Below are 25,792 nucleotides of genomic sequence, written 5' to 3' on the forward strand. Positions count from 1 at the left end.
TGAGGATGGCATATGGGGAAAAGAGGGTAAGTGAATTCCATCTCCATCTGAAAAATATAACTTCTGAAGCCTATGGAACATGCCATCTAGGTGTGAATGAAACACTGAGACGACTCCACCCTTGGTGGCATCCTTTCGTAAGACAAATTGTTTAAGGTGAACTGCAGTACTGCAGCATTTGCAGTAGGTATAACAGTATGCCTACAACGAAACCACCACAGGGAGTACACGATCCGGACGTGGATGCACCTGGTCAGGTGATTTCAATAGGATTTCATCGACATGATTAAAACAATGTCAGGTTACCGGTATTTGCTAGTCATAGTAGTTTCCTTTTCACAATGGCCAGAGGCATATATCCCTGGAAATCTGAAACAGCAAACATAGTGATAAAATATTTGGTTAATCACTACATTCACAACCAGATGCTCCCCTCGAAATGAATACTTGTGAATTTGTGGTTAAAAGCAATTAAATGTAAATGGTCTGAACCTATGTGGACAGGTCCCTTTCAGGTCAGGACAGCCACATCAGTACGGCTTGCAGGAAAGGGAGACACGTGACTCCACATCTCGTCTAGACGCCAGAGCCGCCCCAGGCTTAGTGATCCCTCCACCTGACGACAACCGGAAAACCAGTGTCGGCTTGCACCTCTTGATGACATCATTCGACAAGGAAGATGACTGCGTCCCAGCCCAACTCATCCCAGAGGAAAAGGCCCCATGCCCGATGCACCACCCACTCCGGTTGATGACGCCGCTGGCACCTTTCTTTAATTTTGTTCATTTCAGGTGTCGGAATCTTTCGAGTCCGAAAGGGGGATTGAAGTGTGACCCCTGGCCATATTTAGTCATGACTGCATAACTTCCTCATGTCCTCAGTGGAGCTCTGCTCTGTAGCCAAATGTGTCCTTGAGTGATATCGCTCATCTCTGCACACAGGCTAACCTTGCTGAAATGTATACTAGAAACTTTCTAATAATCCTTTCCCAAGTAGAAGCAGTTGAGACAGAAACCCTTTGTCTAAGTGGAAAGTCCCGACATCATGCCACAGGTTTGATAGCGCCTATAGTCCGCCCTTCTGACAAGATAAAGGATGTGTGCTTTCTCTGTACCTTCGCACTTGTGATCTGCTCTCTACAGCCATTGTCTACAACTCATAAGTGCCCGGAATATTCAATTCAATTAAATTAATTAATTGTAAGTAAAAAACTTCGAAGAAACTGTTCATCGTCTCCATACCTTATTTGGATAACCAGCATTCTCACAACACGAAATTAAACGAACACATGGAGAAAAAAGCGTCCTCCAACAGTATGAACACTTGAACCACAATATCACAGTTGTTTTGTACCCTCTAAAAAAGGATTTTATTTTGTGTTTGGTTGGGCTGCAAAGGATATAATGTAGGTTACAAAGTTGGCAGAATATGTTTTTAAGTTATTTATTTTTGTGTCATTTATTTACATCACCAAATCCTGTCATTTGAACATGGGCGCTTGTATCCACTTTGCAAACAAAACTCCTTTCAAGTGTGACTATTGGTGCTGGCCTCTCTGCTGTTACAAATTTGAAATGGTATTGGAGAGAAGCTTGGCACAAACATCCAATTGCCATGCACTCAGGGCGAGTTAAATCAAACAAAACAGCTTTATTGGATTATCTGAGCAATATATTTATTTTCTGTAACTCGGAAATCTTTGTTTGCCTCCTCCACTAACACTTCCATGCTATCATGTGAAACTTTGCTCTTGTAATACTCTCCCAAATTTTCAATGGGGAAAACCATCAGTTACCTAAGGAGCTCTCTTTGATGGACACCGTCTACAGTACAACGTGAAGATCAGAGAGAAATCAGGCCCATGTTGAGTGTGCGCTGCACTTTGGCATGCTGGTTTTTAGTTAACAAAGAACAAGCCTGAATTCTTAACATATGAGTCTGTGAATTTTGGGTCTAATTCCTCACAAAACATGAGTGGAAAAATGGATGTGAGTCCAAACAGGCTGTAACAGTCGTGCTTGTTTAAGCACCCGAGTCCTTTATTTAAAAAAAAAAAAAAAAAAAAAAAAAGCATAAAAAGTGTGAAATTACGTTTTCAAAGAGGCTCCATTAAATGAAACTACCTCAGTGACTATGTACATCACTCAAATCAATACTTTGGAGATAATTTACACATTTATTCAAGGCATATCAGCTAAAAAAAAATACTGTAAATATTTGAATAAATCAATATAAAGCATAATTAAAAATGAATGAAATTGTTCATACATTTGCAGATATCGTTATCAATAGGTTTCAGATTTCTGCATTGCTCTATAGTGTGTAAAAATGTAAACACCTGTTGGTAAAACAATACCTAGACTTAACGATCGTAACTTTAAGTGCACCTGTATTATCTCATAAAAAGTGGTGTAGAGGGAGGATTTCCTCACCATCAAAACATCTTGAAACTACCAGTTAAGCCTTTCGCCAGACTAAATGTCACAACACCATCAGCCTAATCTGTGACTCACAATTAACAAGAGCCTCAAGTATATTTCATCCATTCAAGGTCAAACAAGGTTGCCCCACTGACAAGCAAACAGATTTACTGACCAGTAAGTCCAAGATAACTTGGGTTTTCAGTACTGGTTGGAGTTGCCAAGTCATAAAATGATCTGGCTCCTTTTGGTGCGTTTGGTGTGTTAAATGTTCAATTTCACCTCTCACTCGGTTTGCTTGGCTCACACATACTCTGTGCATCTTACATATGTGTTTGTGAGAGCCACCATTACAAATGAGTCCAGCAGATGTTATTTTGATGAAAAAGGTGGGGTGAAGTGTGACGACTTCCTTACAAATGATGATGGAGTTAAGCTGTCTGTACACAAGAAAGGAATAATAATTCTCCTGACCTGCTGGCCATGTTCCATTCCAGGGCTGGGTTCTGGGAGTTCCTCTCAATGTCCGAGGATACACCTTCTTTTATTCCCTCCTTCTCTGGTTTGAGTTGGTCCCATTGAGCGGTGCCAATGTTGATGGACTGAAGGTCGACCTGATACTGGCGATCCTCAACCTCTGAACCTGGGTCACGCAAGATACCAAGGTTTAATGCACGTCTAAAAGGAAAAAAAAAAGAACAAGATGGATTCGTTACCTTGCTGCACAATGGGACAGAAACATATTATACTAGCGAATAAGTATATATCACATTGAATGACTTTTTTGAATTCCACGTGGTAGGGGTACCACGGTAGGCCTTGGATTTAAGTTCCCAATTGGGCTCTAGTTTGATATAGCATAGGAACAAAATAAATAAATAAATAAAAATACAGGAGAAATTTAAAGACCTCGGGACAAAACAAAATGAAATCTGAAAAAAAATACTAACATCCTCTAATTAAATAAAAGTATGTGTCCACTAAAAAAACTAAATGAATACAATACAGTCTGTTACAACATAAAATAACTTTTTTCAGAGAGTAGAATATCAATTGTCTTTTTTTCAGGAGAATGAACAATGCAACAATCATTGCTGGGAGTTGTGTTTGCACTGCGGTCCTATGATGAATGAGAATATGAATATCTCAAAATATTTTCCTTTGTCCAACATGTTCAGAATTTTTACATGCCAATTAAGAAGGGGAAGAAAAATAAATTGTAGTACTAGTAGGACATCCCTGCCATCTTATCATTGGCAGGAAACATCACAAATGTTCGTTCACTGCCTATCTGGCAAGACTGTGCCTTGTGAAAGTATTTTGCCCCCTTGAACTTTTCAACTTTTCGCCAGATTTCAGGCTTCAAAATAAAGATATAAAATTAAATGTTTTTGTCAAGAATCAACAACAAGTGGGACACAATCGTGAAGTGGAATGAAATGCATTGGATATTTTATATTTTTTTAACAAATAAAAAACTGAAAAATGAGGTATGGAATATGATTTGGCCCCTTTACTTTCAGTGCAGCAAACTCATTCCAGAGGTTCAGTGAGGATCTCTAAATGATCAAATGTTGACTGATGATGAATAATAGAATCCACCTGTGTGTAATCAAATCTCCGTATAAATGCACCTACTCTGTGATAGTCTCAGGGTTCTGTTTAGAGTGCAGAGAGCATTATGAAGACCAAGGAACACACCAGGCAGGTCCGAGATACTGTTGGAGAGAAGTTTAAAGCCGGATTTGGATACAAAAAATTTCCCAAGCTTTAAACATCTCAAGGAGCACTGTGCAAGCAATCATGTTGAAACGGAAGGAGTACCAGACCATTGCAAATCTACGTAAGACAGGCTGTCCCTCAAAACTTTCACCTCGAACAAGGAGAAGACTGATCAAAGATACAACCAAGAGGCCCGTGATCACTCTGAATAAACTGCAGAGATCTACAGCTGAGGTGGGAGAGTCTGTCCATAGGACAACAATCGGTCGTACACTGCACAAATCTTGCCTTTATGGAAGAGTGGCAAGAACAAAGCCATTTCTCAAAGATATCCATAAAATGTTTTGTTTAAAATTTGCCACAAGCCACCTGGGAGACACACCAAACATGTGGAAGAAGGTTCTCTGGTCAGATGAAACCAAAATCGAACATTTTGGCCACAATGCAAAACAATATGTTTGACGGAAAAGCAACACAGCTCATCAGCCTGAACAAACCTCCACACTGTCAAACATGGTGGTGGCAGCCTCATGGTTTGGGCCTGCTTTTCTTCAGCAGGGACATGGAACATGGTTAAAATTGACGAGAAGATGAATGGAGCTAAATACAGGACCATTCTGGAAGAAAACCTGTTGGAGTCTGCAAAAGACTCGAGACTGGGATGGAGGACAACAGGACAATGATCCAAACCATAAAGCGAAATCTATAATAGAATGGTTCCCAAATAAACATATCCAGGTGTTAGAATGGCCAAGTCAAAGTCCAGGCCTGAATCCAATCGAAAAACTGTGGGCAGAGCTGAAGACTGCTGTTCACAAACCCTCCCCATCTAACCTGACTGAGCTCAAGCTCCTTAGCAAGGAAGAGTGGGCAAGAATTTCAGTCTCTCAATGTGCAAAACTGATAGAGACATACCCCAAGCAACTTGCAGCTCTAATTGCAGCAAAAAGTAGTGCTACAAAGTATGAATGCAAGGGGGTCGAAAAATATTGCATGCCCACTTTCCAGGTTTTTATTTGTTAAAAAAGTTTAAAATATCCAATAAATTTCATTCCACTTCACAATGTTGTCCAACTTGTTGATTCTTGACTGAAATGCCTGAAATGTGGCAAAAGGTTGAAAAACTCAAGGGGGCCGAATACGTTCACAAGGCACTGTAGTTTTCACATAGTAACCCAAGTACCGCATGCTTTGTCAAACAGATGGAAAGATACATCAGGCGTGGGTACGGCTGGTTTCATGAGTTGAACTGCGACAAACACTATTTCATCAGTGCCAAGAAAAGATGATGCATTCCAAAGACAAGATACGCATGAATTGGTAAAGCAAAAAGGAACAATCACAATCGAGCATCTGCTTATGACATCAGAGACTTTGGGTTTGTTATGATATGTTTATTTGTGCGGGTGAATTCAAATGAGTGCTTAAATGAAATAAATAAGAGCTTAAAATGAGTACAGATGTAGAGGGAGGCTGAGCAGTTTAATTTAGTTCGGCAACGTCAATGCTAATTTTCATTCAGACTTTTCCTCGCTTAGTCTTACTAGAAAAAAAAACTCCACAAGGTCGTTATGTTATGACATAAGCATCAAATACAAAAAGAACAGCGATGGGAGATCAAAAGTGCATAACCAGAGTTAGCTGGATTTGTTGACACACAAACAAGTGAAACTGATCCTTAATCAACATTTGGAACTACATTTATCAACATAGTTAAATTTGAATCAAGCCAAAAGGCCAACTATGATTTGGGTGGGATAGGTCAGTCGTGATGCATTAGGTTTTTTTTTTTTTGTTTGTTTTTTGTCACACCACCTCCATTTCTTGCCCATCCCTAAACTCTATCTTTCACATTAAAGAAACCTAGGTTAGCTCATATGCTTTCCAAATGATCTCTCCAATTGAGCCCATTTAGCAGAGTCTCTTACTCATAATCAACATAACATGACAGTCTGCAGCTCCGTTTCTGCATTGTTGAGCTGCAGAGTTATCCCCCCCAGTGATAGAGTCTCAATGATAAACATTTTTCTTGGTCATGCAGCCAATGGAAACCTGTGTGATTTCATATCAAACAGCATTATTTCCGCCAATCAGAGGAAACAAGAGAGCTTCGTTTCTGACAAATAAGGAGCGGAGGAATTTTGGGAGCTTCCCTTGGGGTGCAATAATAATTGAAGCCAGAGCTCTTGCTGTACATGTGTGTTTAGAGGTGGGGGCACTGGCGGTTTGACATTTTTGATTGGTCATGTGAGGACCACACTCCGCGGCCAAAAGAAGACGGAGAAGGCCTTGGGAAAGAAAGTGTAGTACTCTACCTACTCATGTGCACGTGTATGAGCTAAAACATATAAGGCAGGTGGAACACACCATTTATTCTCACAAGCTTTTAATCACACATCTGTGAGCCACTACCACGTGAGGAAAATGAAAACAACTAATAATTGACACCCCTTTCCAAATGAGGAAGGCATGACGGGAGAGAGAGTATTTGCGAATTAGGGGGCATATACTACCTTAATTTGCCCTTGTTCCTGAGCCAAACTTATTTAATAGCTGGGAAATATCAGTGAAATGCGTTTTGTGTGTGTGTGTGTGTGTGTGTTAATGGCAAAATGCTGCAATTTATGGATGGGGAAAAAAAGATCAAAAGCACCATAAATGCTGTAAGTGCACTGTATCCTGCATTCATGGTCATTATTTCACGAGGCAGTTCGAGTTATTTCAACACACGATTTATGTCTGAGGAGCCACAAATCTTTTGGTTTAGAGTTCAAATAAGTCCGCTTGCTCAAAATTATTTTGGCAGAAAAGTCAAACACTACCAGTTTGAGCACTGGCAATATACGGAATGTAGACCTGCAAATTCACAAGTGTGTCATCACAGGAACATACTGTACATACTGTATATTGCTAGCCCCAATTCCCTTGAAAATTAGACATGAAAAAAAAAGTAAATGTAAAAATGCAAAATTAGTTTCACTGTACATTCCAGTATTTGAAATTTGTGTTTTTGACAGAACAATAATCTTGATTTGGTTCATTGGAAAGACTTCTGGGAGTATTGGTGATTGAGCTGGTGCAGATTAGGGATCACGTGGTGACAGAATTAAAGGAGGGGCCTTATTGATAGATGCAGGCAAACTCCACCGTTTCATGATGTAGCAAATCAAAGTCAAAGCCTAAAATGTGGTGAACAAAATGTAAAAATGAATCCAGAGATGGAGAATATATTTGCGTGGAGAAATCATTGCAATAATAATTAATTTCAATACCTTGAGAATGCTACAGTGAATTGTATTATATGTACACCAAATTCTATTCCAAATAAGTTAAAGAGCTTGTTAAAAGTAGAACCTTGGGACAGATTACCATGATTACCATGGTGAGTGCTTGAAGGCTAACTGAAGTTCAAGGTTGTAAAATAAACCACGGTGGAATCTGGTTGAGGCCGCTGGCCTGATTGTTGGAGTGTGGGAGCAGGGAGCTGTGTTAAAATGCTCCAACCGGGGTGATCCGACAGGGCAACATACACTAAAAGCACACAAACACTTCTCCTGCAACTTCCATCCAGACCCCTTTCGCAAACTCTTGCCCCCGGCTAGCGGTACAGGAAGCACCAGTGTAATACTAAGCCTTGCCAGCTTCTGGGTCTTGTCACTGCAAAACCCACAACCCCAGACTTGTTTTTCACTCTATTTCCTTAAAAATCACTTGCAATACATTTCTCCTTGCACTTCTTCATTGGGAGAAGACAATGAACAAATATATATATGCATTTATGGGAGATTATGTCCTCTTGTTTTTGCGTTAGAATAGAAGGCTTAGAATGACCTTTTCACAAGTCATACAGCAAAGTGAAGTTCAAATAGAGATGTATTGATTCAAGAGTGTGCCATATATGTACGTCAGAACTTCTAAAGTTCAATGGCCCCAATTTCATGGAATTATTAGTTATACTGCAATGCTCGGGAAAACATGCCTCTTAAGACTGTTACATACCTCATTTAACCATGCATTAAAGGAATAATGCTTGATGTGTTTTTTGCTTTTGTTGGGCTTTTTGTGGCTGTTGAAAACATTTTATGAAAGGAGCCAAGGATTGTTTAAGAAAGTGAGAAGAAAAAAATATACCTATTTAGATAAGGTCAACTGATGTCAGTTGTTATCACATTTAAGGTAGTGTGGTTTTGCATATCCATGGATAATGTCTTTTTACACTTGCTTGGCAAGTGAAAAAAATGGAATAGACTGTGTTTGACGTGAGATGTTCCTCCAGCTTTTGTTCTCAGTGATTTGAGGCTCCACTTTCAAGTTCTGGTGTTGTTCCCTCACAGTGCCGTGTGTTGCGAGCAAGTCCTTATTTGCATTTAGCAGTCCGGTAAAAGCATTACACTGCACAGTGGCTTCTCCATCAGTTTCCTTGACTCCCACTTGGCAAGTGGGAATGTTGAGAGGGAATTCATAAGCAGTATGATTCATTAACATTGCAATTACGAAGTAGGTTAATACCCCTCCCTTTCTATAGTGGTCTGGTCTGACTAGCCAGACATTCTCCAACTTATGATTGGTGGATTTATGGCGCCCGTCAAGAGCTGGTAATCTACAGCCACTGATTATTGTAACTAAATCATTGAAATGACAATGCTTTCCAAGCCTCAGAATGAGGTGGCAAAATAATGTTGTGGAATATATACCGTAAGCAAAATATAAAACCCTGTTGTTAATTGTTAGTATTCCAAGTTAAGTGTATTTTCCTTGAAATGGGGTGACACATGATAAAGAGAAAGTGCAGCTTTCTTGCGTTGTGATTTAAAATTCATACATTGGCTCATGTTCATGACAATCATGCTCAGCATAACTCATCTCAAATGCGGTGCACAAAATTAAAATTTACGCCACCCTCACGAAAATCATACGTGATACCAACCAAACCATGAGGCCCTCCATTTACAATGCAACTATATAAAAAAAAAAAAAATTCAGTGTTTGCAGATTCATTTCAACCTAAGTAATCTATCGACCTCGCAATTTACATGTCAGAGGAGTGTTATTTTTCTATATACGGTTAGTATTGAATGTGTTATACTAAACCAATGGTTCTCAACTGGGGGGCGCGGCATCATCACGGATGGTGGTGGTGGGGTTGTTTTAGCCACCCCCTCCCCTTGTAAAAACGGAAAAAGTTAATCTACCCCCTCCCCCCCAAAAAAAGGAGGGGGGAGCTAAAAAAAAATTTTTAAATCACTGCCCTAAACACTGGCAAAAGTGTTTGATGATGATGATAATGGCCTGTTTAATATGTCTGAGCCATCTTGCACATTTTCGTGACAGAAAATGCTCCTACAGTGAACACACATTTAATTTGGCCTCTGGTATGGCATGGTTTAGGTAAATCAAACTTAGAGCCGAATTTAAAAGTTGTACAGTTTGAAAACCAAACATTTCCTGGAAAATTTCCTTAGAAAGCCACATGTTGAGGATGTGTTTTGAGGATCCACATAAAATATATTGTCCTGCTTTATTCTTTATTGAACCATGAAAAAAATTAGCAATTATCAAGAATGAAGCAGGTGGCCACAAAGAAGGGGAAACTGGGAAGAATAAGGAGAAAGTGGGGATATCTTGACAGACTGTTGGCAATGAATGAATCTCCCCATTTAAAACGTGCTCTACTTTCCAGCCACAGGTACTATGTCTGTGTGTGTCTATACTGTATATATGAAGACTTTAGACGCAAAAGCAGATATATCAATTTTTGTTGTTTATGTAGATTCTTTGATTTTTATTTAATTTATGTAGTATGTAAATTTATATACTATATAAATCAAATACAATGTTTTGCAACAGTTAGTGATGATCTTGAGCTTTTTCACAGTGTCTCTTGACATTTTGACACACAATTGCCGAGTTTTCTTGACCTGTCCCACTTTCTTTGTGTCAATGGATTTTTTGGGTTGTTCTGAATATCTGGTGAAAATTTCACGGCAATAGCATCTTTTTGTACATTTATTGAGTGAGATAAATAGTGATGTGTTAAATAGTTATTGTATATACAGGGTGTCCCAAAAAATGTAGAAGAAGAAGAGGAATATAAAAATAAATAAACCCAAATAAGAGAGACTTTAGGGATTAATGTGACCACATCGAAATGTGAAAAATAAAAATACGGTCAGCAGTACTCCCACACCCTTCAAAAACAGACAAACGAACAAACGAAAAAAGCGGGCACGTAAAGAAAAAGCTTTTAGTTTGTTCAAATGGACTATTAAAAATTAAAAATACAGAATACATTAAATGAAAATGAAGGGGGCCCTAACGACTTAAATCACCATGTAGTGTACTGGGAACTTTTAATGGACAAAATACTGTATTTCAGAGAAATATCAGTCATGATACATCTGACACTGCAGTCTTTATTTTGACACATATAAATTACACTGTAAGCATTGAATGCCGCACAACGGCTAGAAACTTACGGTAACATTATCTTAAATGGCACTAACCATGAGTGGAGATTGCACAGCAAGAGACTGCAGTTCCAGCAACGACAACTTTGGATGAGTGCGTGGGAAGGGAGGGTGTAATGTAAGCGCTTCTGTTGAGCATAAAATGTGTGGAGAGCACATTCCAGGTGGAAAGCATTAGGGGAGATGGCACATCAAACGGGGCCATTTTTTTTTTTTTTTGCCTCTTTCCTGCAGTCATGGTGGCAGGAAATGTTCAACAGCATCCTGTGATCTGACCAAAAAGTGACAGCATATAGGAGTCCAAATAAAACGGGAGGTTAAGAACATGTAGAAAATGTTCAAGAGCATCCTGTGGAGAAGTGGGGGTAGGGGGTGGTCATATAAGATACATAATAATGACTGCGCCCCATACAGTAATACAAAGCAGGCATCTGAAGGTGAACTTGGCTTGCTTTAGTTGGAGAGAGAATAAAATAAATTAATTGAGGAAGAAGAGGGACAAAAGGTGTATTGGTTTAAAATAACATTTGGACAGGTTTTAGATTAAAAAGTGTTCCAAGATGTTCTGAGAATATCTGTGTGTTCATATGTAGAATGCAGTACTGTGACATAAGAGTCTGGTGACCAGTCTCAACTTTATGGTAATAAAAATGTTTCCATTTGGTTGGCACCATTACATTCATTCTGAGCCTCACAAAAATGTGCATTCCTCACACCCTTACTCCGTTTAATGGAAACTAATTTACAATAATCACAAAACTGTTGCTAATACTGCACAGCTAACTCACACACGTGCACACACTGTATTGTATATAAAGGGATATTATTTCACTGTCAGTTTTCATGATGATATCCTGGTCTAGGCAGCACAACTACTAGTACTACTACTTGGGGCCCACTGTGACTGTAAAAATGTGTGCTATTTTGTGTTTGAGGTGGATGTCTGTACCTTAATAGAACTGGTCAGACAATGTCTGAGCCTGTGCTCCTCGTCACCTGCTCTCTCTCTCTCATACTTCAAACCAGGCATCCGAAATGTATAATAGCGTTTATAGTTACCAATAATCTCACAACCAGCCATACATATGGAGAGACGTTCTCTCCGCTGTCCCCCAAAAACTGCCTTGACAGTTGTTCAATGATGAGATGAAAGTAGTAAAATGAAAAGCATGATACATGAAACCTTGCATTCATCATTACTGAGGACGGATAGAAATTGAGCCAACAACCTGACATTTTATCATAACATGAATATACCGTATGTAGCAAAGCTCGAGATAATAATATTTCTCCTGATTACATGTCTGAAACTGCAGCTGGGCAATAATAAATTGTGGGGGGTGGGGGGGTTGGTTGGGTGCCAACTGGTGGACTGCTGCGTATGGGTGCATGTGTGTACTGTATGTGCGCCGGGTATGCGACGGAGAGAAGAAAGAGGACCACCACTGTAGAGCTGTCCATGTGGTGGCTTCACATTTCCCTCTGTGGTTAATTCAATTCTACATTTGGCACACGAGCGCACACACACACGCACACACAAACAAACCGATACATGATCGTACAGCCACACACTGAAAATAAAAGATTACCACACCGATTTGAATGCCAGGATTTTGTGACATTTAATAAAATAAAAATACACCAAGCAAAATGATTTCAAAAAACTTATCCTACCCTTAATGAACTGAAAAATGTAAATATTTTCATGTGGGTAACTAAAAATAAACAACATCAATGTGGGTGCAAAAGTGTTCAGACACTCTTATGACTGGGAATGTGGCACCCAATTACACTGTAACTCACGTTAAATGGGGGTCACCACACACCTGCCATCATTTAAACCAGGGGTGCTCAATGTGTCGATCGCGATCTTTGGGTCTATCGCGATGGCAACTCGGAAAAAAAAAAAAAGACAGCGGTATTTTTCTGACACTTAGGTCACCCTGGATGGATGTGCAAATAGTGACAGTACAGGAAAACACGCTACTCAGCGAGTTCCCCCGTTTTAAGCTCTCAGTTAAGAAATCTTAACAAACATGAGTATGGAATGCTGGAGTAAAGAAAAAGACAAAAACATAACACTTTCATACAGAAAGGGAGGTGGACTTATTTTTCACGATGTGATTTTCGAAGTGAGTTTGCCTCATCTGCCAGTGTACTACTGTAATACCAAAAAAGGGAAATGTGGAGCGGCATCTTCGAACTGTTTATGGAAAATACGACACCGACCTTCGCCGAAAAGCAAGCTGATAATGAGAAAAGTGAACAAGCTAAAATCCCAGTTACGCGGCACAGTGAAGCCATGGTTGATGTGTGGAAGGACATCGGAGATTGTGAGTGTTTCTCACTGCAGTTGGACGAATCCATTAATGTGAGTGACACAGCCCAGCTGTGCATTTTCATTTGCTTGGTGTTTAGTGATAATCAACGTGAACTTAGATAGTTACAAATAATGTTTATAGTTCATTATATTGTGTTGTGCAATATTGGGTCATATGGTTATGCAAGGCACACAACCATACATTTACACCGAAAGAATCCCAATAAATACTTATAGTCATAAATATAAATATGTTTTGCATTTTTGTAGTGGGTAGATCTTTGTGAGTTGGTCATTCTGTTTCATCATTGGTCATTCTAAAACAAAAACAAACAAAAAAAAAAGACCCCCCGTTGATTGCGAGAGGCTGGCTGCTTGTAAAGTAGATCTTGGGGTAAAAAAGTCTTGGCACCCCTGATTTAAACTGTCTCCAATTACACTCAGATCAAGTTCAGATGTTCTAATTATCTTTTACTCACATTGTGTAGTCACATTTTCGAGTACAAGACATGGTCCACAGAGCACTGCCACAGCATGACAGGTATCACATTGTTCGAAGAGAAGATTATAAAAGACTTTCTAAGGTATTCATGATACAATGGAACACACTAAAGACAGGTAAAAAAAATATGGCACAACAATGACATTACCAAGAACAGGACATCCCTCCAAAATGAATGAAAAGATGGGAAGAAAATTGGTCAGTGATGCAGTCAATGATGACACCAACAGTGAAGTAGCTACAGGAATTTCTGACAAGTACCGGCAATGACATGTGACAAACATCTCGCATCTTCATGTGTCCAGATGTAAGGGCGTTTTACAAAGAAATACATCCAAGTACAGCTACATTCTACACTCAAAACATTCTAAACTCATGTGGCAAAATGTGTTATTGCCTGGAAACTAAGGTTGAAATGTTGGTGATAATTCATAAAAGTATATTGGACCCCAAAACAACATGGCTCATTAATTAAACAACACCATAGCAAGAATGAAGTGTGGTAGTGGCAGCATAATGTGTTGGCGCTGTTTGTGTTGGAAATGTTGCCTTAGTCGAGGAGCAAGGAATTGTGAACGCTGACAGATCCAGAAGTCAGTAAGTTTTAGCACAAAAGTTTAATTTATTCTATGAGAAACGGGGGGGGGTGAAGAAAACAAAAATTAGGAAAGGCCTACCAGAGCATCTAAACTTTATTTTGCGTTAATCCAAAGCACTTTAAAATGGGTGCAGGAGTGTGCTGATTCACATTTCGCATGAGTTTTAATGTGATGGTTAACTTTGAAAGCAACCACATTCCGATCAGAGAGGTGCACATTATGAAAACACATTACCTCAGTTGTGCTTTTTTTCGCTTTCCCAATTGAAAAGATTGCATTTTATTATATCAAGTTGCGCATGGGGCGGCATGGTGGATCAGTTGGAAAGCATTGGCCTCACAGTTCTGAGGTTCCGGGTTCAATCCCGGACCCACCTGTGTGGAGTTTGCATGTTCTCCCCATGCCTGCGTGGGTTTTGTCCGGGCAGACTGGTTTACTCCCACATCCCAAAAACATGCATTATTCATTGGACACTCTAAATTGTCCCTAGGTGTGATTGTGAGTGCGGCTGTTTATATCTATGTGGCCTGCGATTGCCTGGCGATCAGTTAAGGGTGTACCCTGCCTCCTGCCCGTTGACAGTTAGGATAGGCTCCAGCACTCCCCGTGATCCTTGTGAGGATAAGTCGCTATGAAAATGGATGTACGGATGGAGTTGCGCACGTCAGAGATCGGTGGTGAGACTGGTTAGAGCATCTGCCTGACAGTTCTGTGTGGAGTGTGCATGTTTTCCCCGTGCCTGAGTGGGCTTTCTCAGGGCACTCTGGTTTCCTCTCACATCCCAAAAAAAAGCATGGATTGGTAACTCTAGATTGTCCATAGGCGTGATTGTGAGTGCGACTGTTGTCTGTCTTCATGGGCCCTGTGATTGGCTGGCAACCAGTTCAGGGCTTACCCTGCCTCCTGCCCGATGAAAGCTGGGATCGGCTCCAGTACTCCCGCAACCCTTGTAAGGATAAGCAGCTTAGATGATGGATGGAGGTAACAGCTCTTTTCACACTTGACTATTTGACTCCCAGGATACACATCTAGTAACAATGAGTCCCAGCCCTGGAATGCATATACAATAATCCTCGGCTATACCACAGTTATTGCTTTGCAGTCTTGCTTTATTGCAGATTCTTACTTGTACAATTTGTACTTTATTTTTGTGTTATGCATGCCATCCAGCCTGCTATGTTAGCAATTTTTTTAGGATGATATATTTCATAAATATGCTAATCAATAATATATTTTTTAATGACTATATTATAATAATTCTAGTACAGGATTTTTAAAAACAATTAACTTTCTTTCTACAATGCATTTTAAAATTCTGCTACTGGTCTATAAATCACTAAATGGTTTAGGTCCTAAATACATGGAGGAAATGCTAATGAAATACAAACCCAGTAGGGCTCTGCGATCGGCTGAATCAGGTCTTATAATGGAGTGCAGAGTCCAAAGCAAACATGGTGAAGCAGCATTTAGTTATTATCTGCACACAAATGGAATAAGTTGACGTCAGCCCCAAGTGTGAATGTACAGAGAGTCCTCTCGGGTTACGACATCCTCAACCTACGACATTTTGACTTTAAGGCGCCCATGTCTCGTCTGCCATTTTGTCCCCAGCACCAGAGTGTTTCTGCGTAGCTAATGCATATTGGTTATTTGTGTTTTTGATCAAGTAAAATCTTTGCCTTTTTCTCCCACTTTTTTACATATTATTGCCCAAAAGTAGAAAGCTGGGCTTTTTTTCACCAATGCTGGTCCAGCCAAAAGAACAGCAATTACCATAAAATGAAGCTTACCATCATAAAAAGATCATAGAAAGGAGTAACACCGACGAACATCGGTAAAGACTTGGGTTTTCAGTCGGTCGACCGTGGCGACTACAGTGGGTCATTCCTGAGATAGAAAGATTATTTACATTTTGGATCGAGGATCAGAATCAACATTGTCTTAATGTCAGCCTAATGTTCATTCAGGGAAAAGGCACAGCATATTTTCCGAACTTGAAAAGAGCAGAAAAGCATGGACGCTGAGGAATTTACCGCCACCATGGACTACCTGCACATGCAATACTAAGCACAGCCTCCCCTGCTTTTTCGCCTTTCAGTTTATTTATACAAAGTACCTACCATCACCCACTTTTTGACCCGCTTATCATCAAAAGGGTTCTGGGTGTGCTGCAACCATCATAAATTTTTACTTTAATGGTGAAATCCGTCGCCAGTGTAGGAATGGATCTTGTTCGAAGATCAAGGATTCCCTGTGTTTCCAATTTTAATAATATTTCTTGCACTCTACGGTGTGTTTAATTGTATCATTCTCTCTTTTTGATCTATATAATTTTTCCTCACCACCATTTTTAGTTTTGTAAGGTGAATCTGCTAGTGGGAGTTGAAGATTAAGAAGGAAAAGGCAGAGCAGAGAACCATGTGGTGGAAGCTGAGAAAGATGAAGGAAGAGCATTGTGCAGCTTTTCAAGAAGAGGTGAGACAAGCTCTTAGTGGAGAGGAGGAGCTTCCAGAAGACTGGAAAACTGCAACCAATGTGATTATAGAAACAGGCAGGAGTGTACTTGGTATATCTTTTGGTAAGAAAATGGAGGAGACATACAGACATGTATGACAAGACATACAGGGAAAGAGGTTATCTTATAAGAAATGGAACACTGAGAAGAGCGAGGAGAAGAGAATGGAATATGTGGAGATGGGATGTAGGGCGAAGGTGGAAATGGCCAAACAAGAGGTATGTGATGACATGGATACCAGGTTGGACACTAAAGAAGGAGAAAAATATCTATACCAGTTGGCGATAATTTTCTAAGTGGGAGAACTTCCAATGTAGCAGGGTGTTCAAATACTTATTTTCTTCACTGTACTACTGTACAATGAAAGTGAGACACAGATAGTGTAAACATCCAATACCCCACACAAGGACTTGGAGCTCCCTAAAAGTTCTGAGCACAGCTTCTGGTTCTTTAGAGTTTGGTACGACCTCCTGGGCTTGTAATATGCCTCTCATTACACAAGCATTAGACAATTACCACTGGATTCTCATGGGTTTCCCAGAGCTATGCTTGTGGCTTCACACATGGGCATTTAAAAGCATCTGCACATTCCTTCTTTCTTGAGGTTGAAGTTTTTTTTTTCTCCCTACTTCAGGCCTCCAATTGTCTTTTCTTTGATGCAATGTTCCAGGGAGTTGATGGCAGGTAACTACTGACCACGCGCACACTTTCAAGCTTAAACAAGAATGTTTCTATGTGAACACTTCTGAACTGTAAATTCAAAGTGATTGCTTTGTATATTGATGAATTGCTCGGCTTCTGATATTTCAAGGTAAATCTTCCGAAAAATAAATTAGCGATGACATAATGCCGACCACCTGGTGTGTGATATGCTGTGTGGTTGACCAGTCAGAGGCTCCCTGACAAGCTTCAAACCAACCACAGGATGCCAGAATATCAACATGTCATGCGCAGCATGAAAAAGAACGAAAACACCAGCATAATGTGCAAGGCTGGATTTTGACAACACACACTGACACACAAGCACAAAAAAAATATGCACATGCTATTTCCGCTGTGTGCACACATCACACACTGACAGGAGAATGTGTATATCACAGTTTGCAGTTGGGTTTCCTAGTTTGTGATAGGGTGTATTCTTAGAGCCTCATATCCTGCTTCAGGATGACGTTGATACACATGCACATACAGCTGAGGCCACTGAGGTCACAGTCCAGTGGCCAAGCATTCAATCCCAGGATCAGATCCTTTTATGAGAACAGCATAGCCGAGTAGTCAACCCACTGACATCTGTCAACAATGCGCCCCGACCTGAATGACAGCAGCATGCCAAAACACAAGAGTGGTTTCCGGGAAACTCACAGAAAAGGTCTGTCACCTTGCACGTGCCCTAAACAAGAATTAGCGGAGGCTTCCTTTAATATAACAGTGAGGTGGACAAAAAAAAAATCTCACAAAGATTCCAGAAGAGCTGAGAAAAAATGAATACAATTTAAAATAACTTGTGGTACAACCAGTTTTCAAGAAATAGTAAATTAAAAAAAATACAGTCATAAAGCGCTTCAACTCACATACAAGTCTGCCTACAATTTAACCAGTAAAAAAGCTAATGGGGTTTATGAAAGGGAATTTTTATTTTAAGGACTAATCATGGTTGGGTTCCTATGATCCTTCAATCTGACAAAATGACTACATTCTTCACAAGATCACTCAAAATGTTTTTGTTTTTTTGTTTGTGTGATGAACAACGTGAATCATATTGAAGCAAATTGATCCACAGCAATATCTGTGTTCAATATGGACCAATAGCCTAATATGAACCTTTACTGTTAGTTCATTGACTGGTTCATTGACTCCACGTTTTTGTCAAAACTACACTATTACATATTATTTATATGTGACTAACATCTTTACGCAAAGAAAACTAGATCTTTACGCAAATAAAACTACATCAGCACAAAGTTGTATTTTTTTTGGTCTCTTCTCATGGTGACTTGAGTAGGGATACCAAGGAGGACCACAGTGCGGCTTGGCAGGCTTGCTGTCCACATGGTTTTGGACATTTAAAATCGAGGGGCTGTCTACATGAGTGGACTCCTCAGTAACACACACTCTTCTAGTATTCATGTTTTTATAGTTTTCATTCGTCACAACATGATAAAACATTCATTACGGAAGACTTGAAGACATGAGGGTGTCTACTGCGCACTTTCACCAAATTTCATAAATCCTTTTTTTTCTTAGAATTGCTAAATACCAACTAAAATCTATGGCACATGAAGGAGGCAAAGACGGCATCACAGAGAAGTGTGGTGGAGTACAACTTGAGCTCCAACAGCAAGGATTTTGGATGTTACTTCCACCAAGTCACCTTGTAAACCTTTGCAGTCTACCCAACAAAATGTATAAGCTTCACAGAGACTCGCCTTATGATCCGCAACAGTGCCGTACTGCTGCCCAGGTTCAAACAACACCAAGCTGATCGTGACACAGAGCTATCAGTGAAAACAAAATGTGGCGGAATTTGTTTCTTCATTAATGTAAAATGATGTACTGTATTGATGTCACAAAGCTCAGCATACACTGCAGCCCAGAATTGTAATCCCTTTTGTTGAACTATAAGCCATGCTACTCACTGCATGAGTTTTCACCATTTATCACTGGTGTACAATATACTGTGCAACTGATTACCATGACACCAGATAGACAACACATATGCTGAGTCGGGCCTAACTACATTTTGGTGCACATCTAAACATAAACGGCAGATCAAGCAATGTATTCTGCTCACAAATATTCTGCATAAAGAAACTAACAACATAGGGCACTGGATCCTGTATCCCCAGCCAAGAATTTGAAATCAAATAAATAAATAAAAAATGTGCTGCATACTAAATGTTACAATTTGTGTGACTGAGATTGATTTTAGATTCTTGTCTCACCTGTGTTTTTGTTAATTATAAACACACTTGTTAATACCCCTGTTAATTAATCATAAAAAACAAATGATAACTGAAATAACTTGAAAGGCAAAGTAAAAAGTGTGTTATCCATGTCTTAAATTTGACAACCAAGTTGCCCTTTCAGCCACATACCGGAAGGCTGATTCTAATCCCGTGCACTTTAAATTTGTGAATAATATGCACGCTGTACTGTAGTTAAAGAAACATCAAGATGCTTAGAGAAGGTCTCTCAGACTTTAACTTTAACATGGACTGTCTAATTCCCGGATACAACATTCTCCTTCACTTCCTGTGGTCCATGTTTAGTACACTCTATGTTACCAAAGAGCATGGTGATTACTCGTCACTCTTTAAATAGAGAGGCAGAGAAACGTTTGAAGGAAACTAAGGTTCTAATTAGAGGACAAACCTTGGTTTACCCAGTCCCTAAAATAATTAAAAAAAAAAAAATAAATTCTCAAGGTGCAATAATTTTTGTCTAGGACTATTTCACGATTCTTTAAAAAATGATTCTACTGAATCAAAATTCAAAAGCCATGTCTGATTTTCGTTGGTTAATTTTCAGGATACATATTTTTAATTATCAGTTTTGTAAGTTTCAAGTTACTTCAGTGTCCATTGTGGCTTTTATTAATTTAAATACCTGCCTGTTTTCAGGACAGAAACCTTGTTGGTTTGCTTTTTTTGTGTGTGGGTTCACAATAATGAACGTTGCTATCGTTATTGTGAGCGCACACTTCACTGACGACACAAACTGTATCGTCCCACAATGTGATTGGGCAAATAAACAAATATAGGGCTCTATAATGTTTGTCTTTTGTTATAGTTCAACCTCGACAGAAGGCTGCTCTACTGACTGTTATTGTAGCTTTAAATGTTTAAAAACATTTTCAGTCGAATGATTATCTCAATAAAACTTCTTGGAACCTCCAGTGTGATTACAGAAAATATCAGCATGTTATCGGGATGACAAGAATCAATCATTTTTGGTCGGTAGAAAATTACATAAATACCCAGTCTGACAAAGGTAATTAAGAGACCACAGGCTGGGGAAAATGTTGAACCAAGCTCCAAAACCAAATGCTCCTACAAAAAGAATGAAAATAAATGTACTAGTTTAATGTGGTTTATTTGTTGGATTCGCCTGTGGTGAGCTCCAACATCCAAGCGTTCCCTGTTTGTTCACAGAATCCATCAAAATTCTTCGAATAATATAACTGTAATATGTGAAGTGGGACCCGGACAAGGAAGGTTCTTCTTGCCTAATCCCCCCGAATATCTAAACTCCAGTGGGGAAATACAAGTGTTGTGTTGCAACCATCTCATTGAGCTAAGGAGCCTGAGAATAACATCAGAGAGGCCACAGATATTTAAGGAATGAACCACAAGCTGTACACAGAAGTCAGCAGACACCACAACACAAGACCTGGTATACTGCTCCCTGCTTGCGTAGAGACTGCTGGTTAAACACAATGAGGAGCTGCGTGACAACTTTAGGATGACTATTAAGTGGATTTAGAGGAATTACTAAAGATGATTACGGCACAGTATGATACATAAGTCTCAGCTTGTTTGCAAACAATGGACTTCCAATTTTTTTTGGTCCTCATTATTCTTTGTATCATATCTCTTTTAGAGCATCAAGTTAAACAGAAAGAGGGATGACTGGTGGTCAGTCTAGACAATGTGGAGTACACCCTTAAAAGAATCATAGCCTCATTCTGAGTGGTTGACTTAATTCGATTAAGTGGAAAGATACTGTAGTTCACAGATCAAAAGTCAAAACCACTAACATTTTTTTATGGTTTTCTCTGTTCTTCTCTCATAGAATTAGCTCCACAAACAAAGTTCTCGGAAAGCACTCGTAGGGAAAGCCATTGTTGCCATTCGCTGAGATCAACTTACATAGTATATAACATGTTTGCTATTATCTTCTTTGAAATTGGGACATCCATCAATCAAACTCCCAGTTCTTAAAGGGAAGAATAACAGATATTAATCTACTAAAACTGGAAAAAAAAAGTAAAGACAAAAACCTGTATCAAAGACATCTGAATTATGAGTTGACTCTTCCTCTTGTAGTCGCTAACTCTCTAAAGTCCCTGATACGCATCCCCTTCACTCCTTCCTGGCTCGCTGTGTTGTGTGCATGGTACTAGAGCAGTATGGAAGGTTGACGTTGACCCAGAAATTTACTATCAGAGGTGGCGCTCTATGAGCTGCGACCACAGTTTGAAGATTAACACCCGAGATTCACCGCCCATGCCCCTTTATATTCAAATCAGTTTTATTCATTACGGGAATCCATGACCCCAGGCAACATTTGTAAGATGTGTACCATTCTTTAAGGAAAACTTGGGATACAAATTGAACGATAAGACATTTTGCAGCTGCACAATCATAAAACAAACAAAACAGCCATGAAGAAAATAATGAGATGGTCCCATTTAAGGCATTAGTCATATTTTCCACTGAACTAAGCAGTGACATATAAATCTTCAATTACATGACAATTAAAATTATCAAAAGGTTGGTATTTAATTAATAAGGTTAGACTGACGTATCAACTGCACACAGATGTGGATACAACTATGAGGCCACTTTAATATATATAAGACTAAATTGTGAGACATTATGATGTGCTGGACCTTTGCTTCAAGAAATCTTCTGGACTGAACCTCTTTCAAGTATAGATGAATACACTGGATATACAGCATGCACATACAGCATTGCACTGTGTCAATGCAAAAATCCTCAACCGATGAAAGAGCTTACAGTAATCATTGGGTTTCTCAGCAGCACGGAAAAATGTAAAACTCCAAAAGCAATGTATATAATAAGTGCAGGTCCAACTTGTCACTGTGTGTGGCCAGAAATGTGCTTTTCCACTGCAGCAGTGTAGCAGAGTTGACACACTTATAGCTGGTGTAAACAAACGGGGAAATTTGGACCTGGCAACAGACTAAAGTGATGAAGCAAGTGTGCACTGAAGCATCTAATGAATCATTTTCTGGGAATTTTGGGTTTTATTAGGAAAAGAAAAATGAAGAGTGCGGACATGCCTAGCACACTGTAATGAGTGGAACACCACAAATTAAAGCAGTAAGCCACAAAAAGGACCATGTTGAGAACTAATTATATGGTCAGTATTGATTAATTATCTTAGAGGGTACGTGTTGTAAAAGGTTTGAGAACCACTGACCTTGGGAACTGCAATTCAAGGCGACGCCACCCACAATTTCATGCCCTGCTTGAACATGTACAACCATTAAATCAATCCATTATCTGAGCAGCTTATCCTCACGAGGATCACATGAGTGCTGGAGCCTATGCCAGATATCTCAGGACAGGAGGCAAAAGACACCCTGAACCCGTTGCAAGCGAATCGTAGGGCACATAGAAACAAATAAGCAGTTGCACTCACAATCACACCTTTAGGCAATTCAGAGTCTCCAATTAATGAACAGAGTGCCTGGAAAAAACCCACATAGGCGCGGAGAGAACATGCAAACTCCACTCAGGCAGGCCCGGGATTTGAACCGCAGTCCTCAGAACTGTGAGGCCAATGCTCGAACCAGTCGTTCCACCTGTATAACCATTCCATTTGTTTGAATTAACCAAATCATACAAATGTAGGTTATAAGGGAGTCTACACCTCCCACCTTTTAAAAAGCCTCAGATTAACTCTCTGAAAAATTCAGCACTTCTAGTGTCCTTTTCCTGGCATTTTCGTCATCACATATACAGCAAAACCCATTGTCCACAGAGAGCTTCCACAGTATCAGTGGGGATGCATTCTTCAAAAGAATTCCCAAGGCAGTAAAATCTACCTTGGAACACAGTCATCATGCAGAGGAGAAAATTTGGCACAATAGTGACATTACCAAGAACTGAAAGGCCCTCCAAAATTTATGAAAATATGAATAGGAAACTGGTCAGGGAGACTGCCAAGAGGCTGACAGCAATATTGAAGGAGCTTCAGAAATTTTTAGCATTTACTGGCAGTTTAGTAAATGTGACAATCAAACATCTTCTTCATATGCCCGGGCTATGGGGTAAGTTGGCAGGAAAATAGATAAAATAATGTTTTGTTTTGTTTTCCTACATGTTATAGGTGTTACAATGTCAGAAAATGTTTTCAAATGACTAATCTTGGGATCTTTTTTTTTGGCACATGTATATTAACATCAACAGGGATGTGCTTGCTTTTTATATTTACCATATATGCGACTTAACCAGGATGCCTTTCAACAAGCAGACTGACTTATTGACCGTAGTATGCTGGGATGTAGACCATTCTAGCCTACATTGGAAAAATAGGGAAAAGGTAAACAGAAATTCACATAAAGACATAGAGAGAAAACGTCAGTAAGATCATTAAGAGTGACTGGGTATGGAAAAATAGACAAGTGAAATGGAGTATAATGTAGATAAGACTGGATTTTTTTTTTTTGGGGGGGGGGCATGTGCAAAAAAAGGCCAATAATAATGCAAATGATGCGGAACAGTGAGCAAATTACAAAAAGCGAAAATGAAATTTACAAAGAGCTAAAAATCAAGCTAAATGAAGGAATGACAAAAGAAGAAAAAATAATGTTAAGGAGACCAATGTCGTAAAATAGAATTAATAAACAAATAAAATAATCACATTTGGTTAGAGTGCCATAAACCTCAAGAAAGCAATATAGAATGGGAAAATAAAGTAAGGAGGGAAAAGGTCAAAACTTAAACCAATGAATAAAATATGGAAGACACAGAAAGATACTCTACACCATTTTAGCTTTGCTCTCTCTCTCTTTTACCACTGACACAGCAAAATGAGCCTTCCCTTCTGTTACCATAGACACGTAGATGTGCACCAATGAAAACAAAATAACAAAACATATTTTGTGGCACTGCGGGATGCTCCCTTGGTCTCAGACAGACCATGAGGTAACGGGTATGTGATGGAATCTAGGGATGTGTCATCTAGGAGTTGTCGGGAAACGTGCAGGTCGCTAAAGACAGAAATACATACATAAATCCAGTACTCAACAAATGAGTACAGCTAGACCGTTTTGTTAGAAAACTTGTCTTTCCTTTGAAAATCAATGTATATCATGAAATATAGTACCAAATAAACTTCCCACTGATGTATGAATGTTAAAATGTTACACGGAACACTGCTTCGACTGGTTATAAAAGATTTCATAGTAGTTACAGTTTGTACATCGAACAGGTTGAATTTCACAATACTTTTTTTTTCCAAAAGTAAAACAAATTGTCAGTTGTCCAGCTTCTCAGAACAAGTATTGCTCAGAATTAAATATTCTAGTGAATGATCAAAGATCACTGTCTAGAAAATAGAAACACAAACTGGGTTGAAACACCCTCACAGTGTATTTTATGTGGTTCTACATGGTGTCCCTGAAAAGGTGCAGCCATCTTTGGGCTACTTGTAATCCTGTCAAACAAATTTATGGGTGTTCCATAAGGAGCAAAAAAAAAAAAAAAAAAAAATGCACATAAGTGGTGAGTAAAAGATCTGTACAGTTTTAGAAAGGGGCCAAACCACAAGAAAGCCAGGGTTGAATGCATGCTGGACGTTCCTCTGACCAGCACTCATGCACACGATTTTTCAAGACAGGAAAATGATTTCAGCTGTGTAAATTGACAGCGGCCTTGTAAGCTCAAAATGGAGAGGGAAGAAAAGGGGAAGCCTTGAGGCCTGTGTAATAATTCCTGTTTAGCAGAGAGGCCGCTGGGGACCTCCTCTTTTATGGAAACTAAATTCAATGTCACATGATCAAATGAAACTGTAAACTGCTACCAAATGAACCTTGTAGTGGATATCAACTTGTGTCTGATGTCTTACAGGAACTGGTTTATTTAGCCTTCTTTGAAGAGGCAAAGTGATAACCATACACACAGTACACTAAAAAGGGAAGTTGAAGATAGCGTTAGTGGAACCTCATCTAGATATGCTCCGTCAGAATGTTTATGCCGGCTCACTCCTTAGACTTGGCCGGCCTCTGGTCTCCCAGGGTGGCATTAAAATCAAACTTCGTGTTAGTCATTTTAAGCAATTCCATGTACAGGAGACAATAACACCATAGCTGTAGCTCAGATTAGTCATTCAGTTTGGTCCACGGATGTAATTAGAGGTGGACTTTATACAAAGTTACAGCAAATGGCTACTGGCACATATTGCGCTTGCAGCCACATATGGTTATAGTTTGTAAACACATATGTGTACAGGATCACAGCCCATCGACTGTGACTTACTTTATATGACTAGGGGGATC

The 25,792-nt window shown here is 39.4% G+C and overlaps 1 protein-coding gene across 6 annotated transcripts in view; it reads right to left on the minus strand.

The window, feature by feature from the left end:
* Positions 1–25,792, minus strand: part of LOC133500420 (intermembrane lipid transfer protein VPS13B-like) — a 506,059-nt gene that overhangs the window by 206,303 nt on the left and 273,964 nt on the right. For 5 of the 6 annotated variants that reach the window (XM_061819054.1, XM_061819055.1, XM_061819056.1 and 2 more), the window contains exon 32: positions 2,895–3,098. In XM_061819054.1, the coding sequence (XP_061675038.1) occupies positions 2,895–3,098 (204 nt within the window). Of the gene's footprint in view, positions 1–2,894; positions 3,099–25,792 lie in introns of those variants that run through there. The other variant, XM_061819060.1, reaches the window with a different exon arrangement.

Source organism: Syngnathoides biaculeatus, chromosome 5 (assembly GCF_019802595.1).
Source record: "Syngnathoides biaculeatus isolate LvHL_M chromosome 5, ASM1980259v1, whole genome shotgun sequence".
In the NCBI taxonomy this organism is placed as follows: Eukaryota; Metazoa; Chordata; class Actinopteri; order Syngnathiformes; family Syngnathidae; genus Syngnathoides; species Syngnathoides biaculeatus.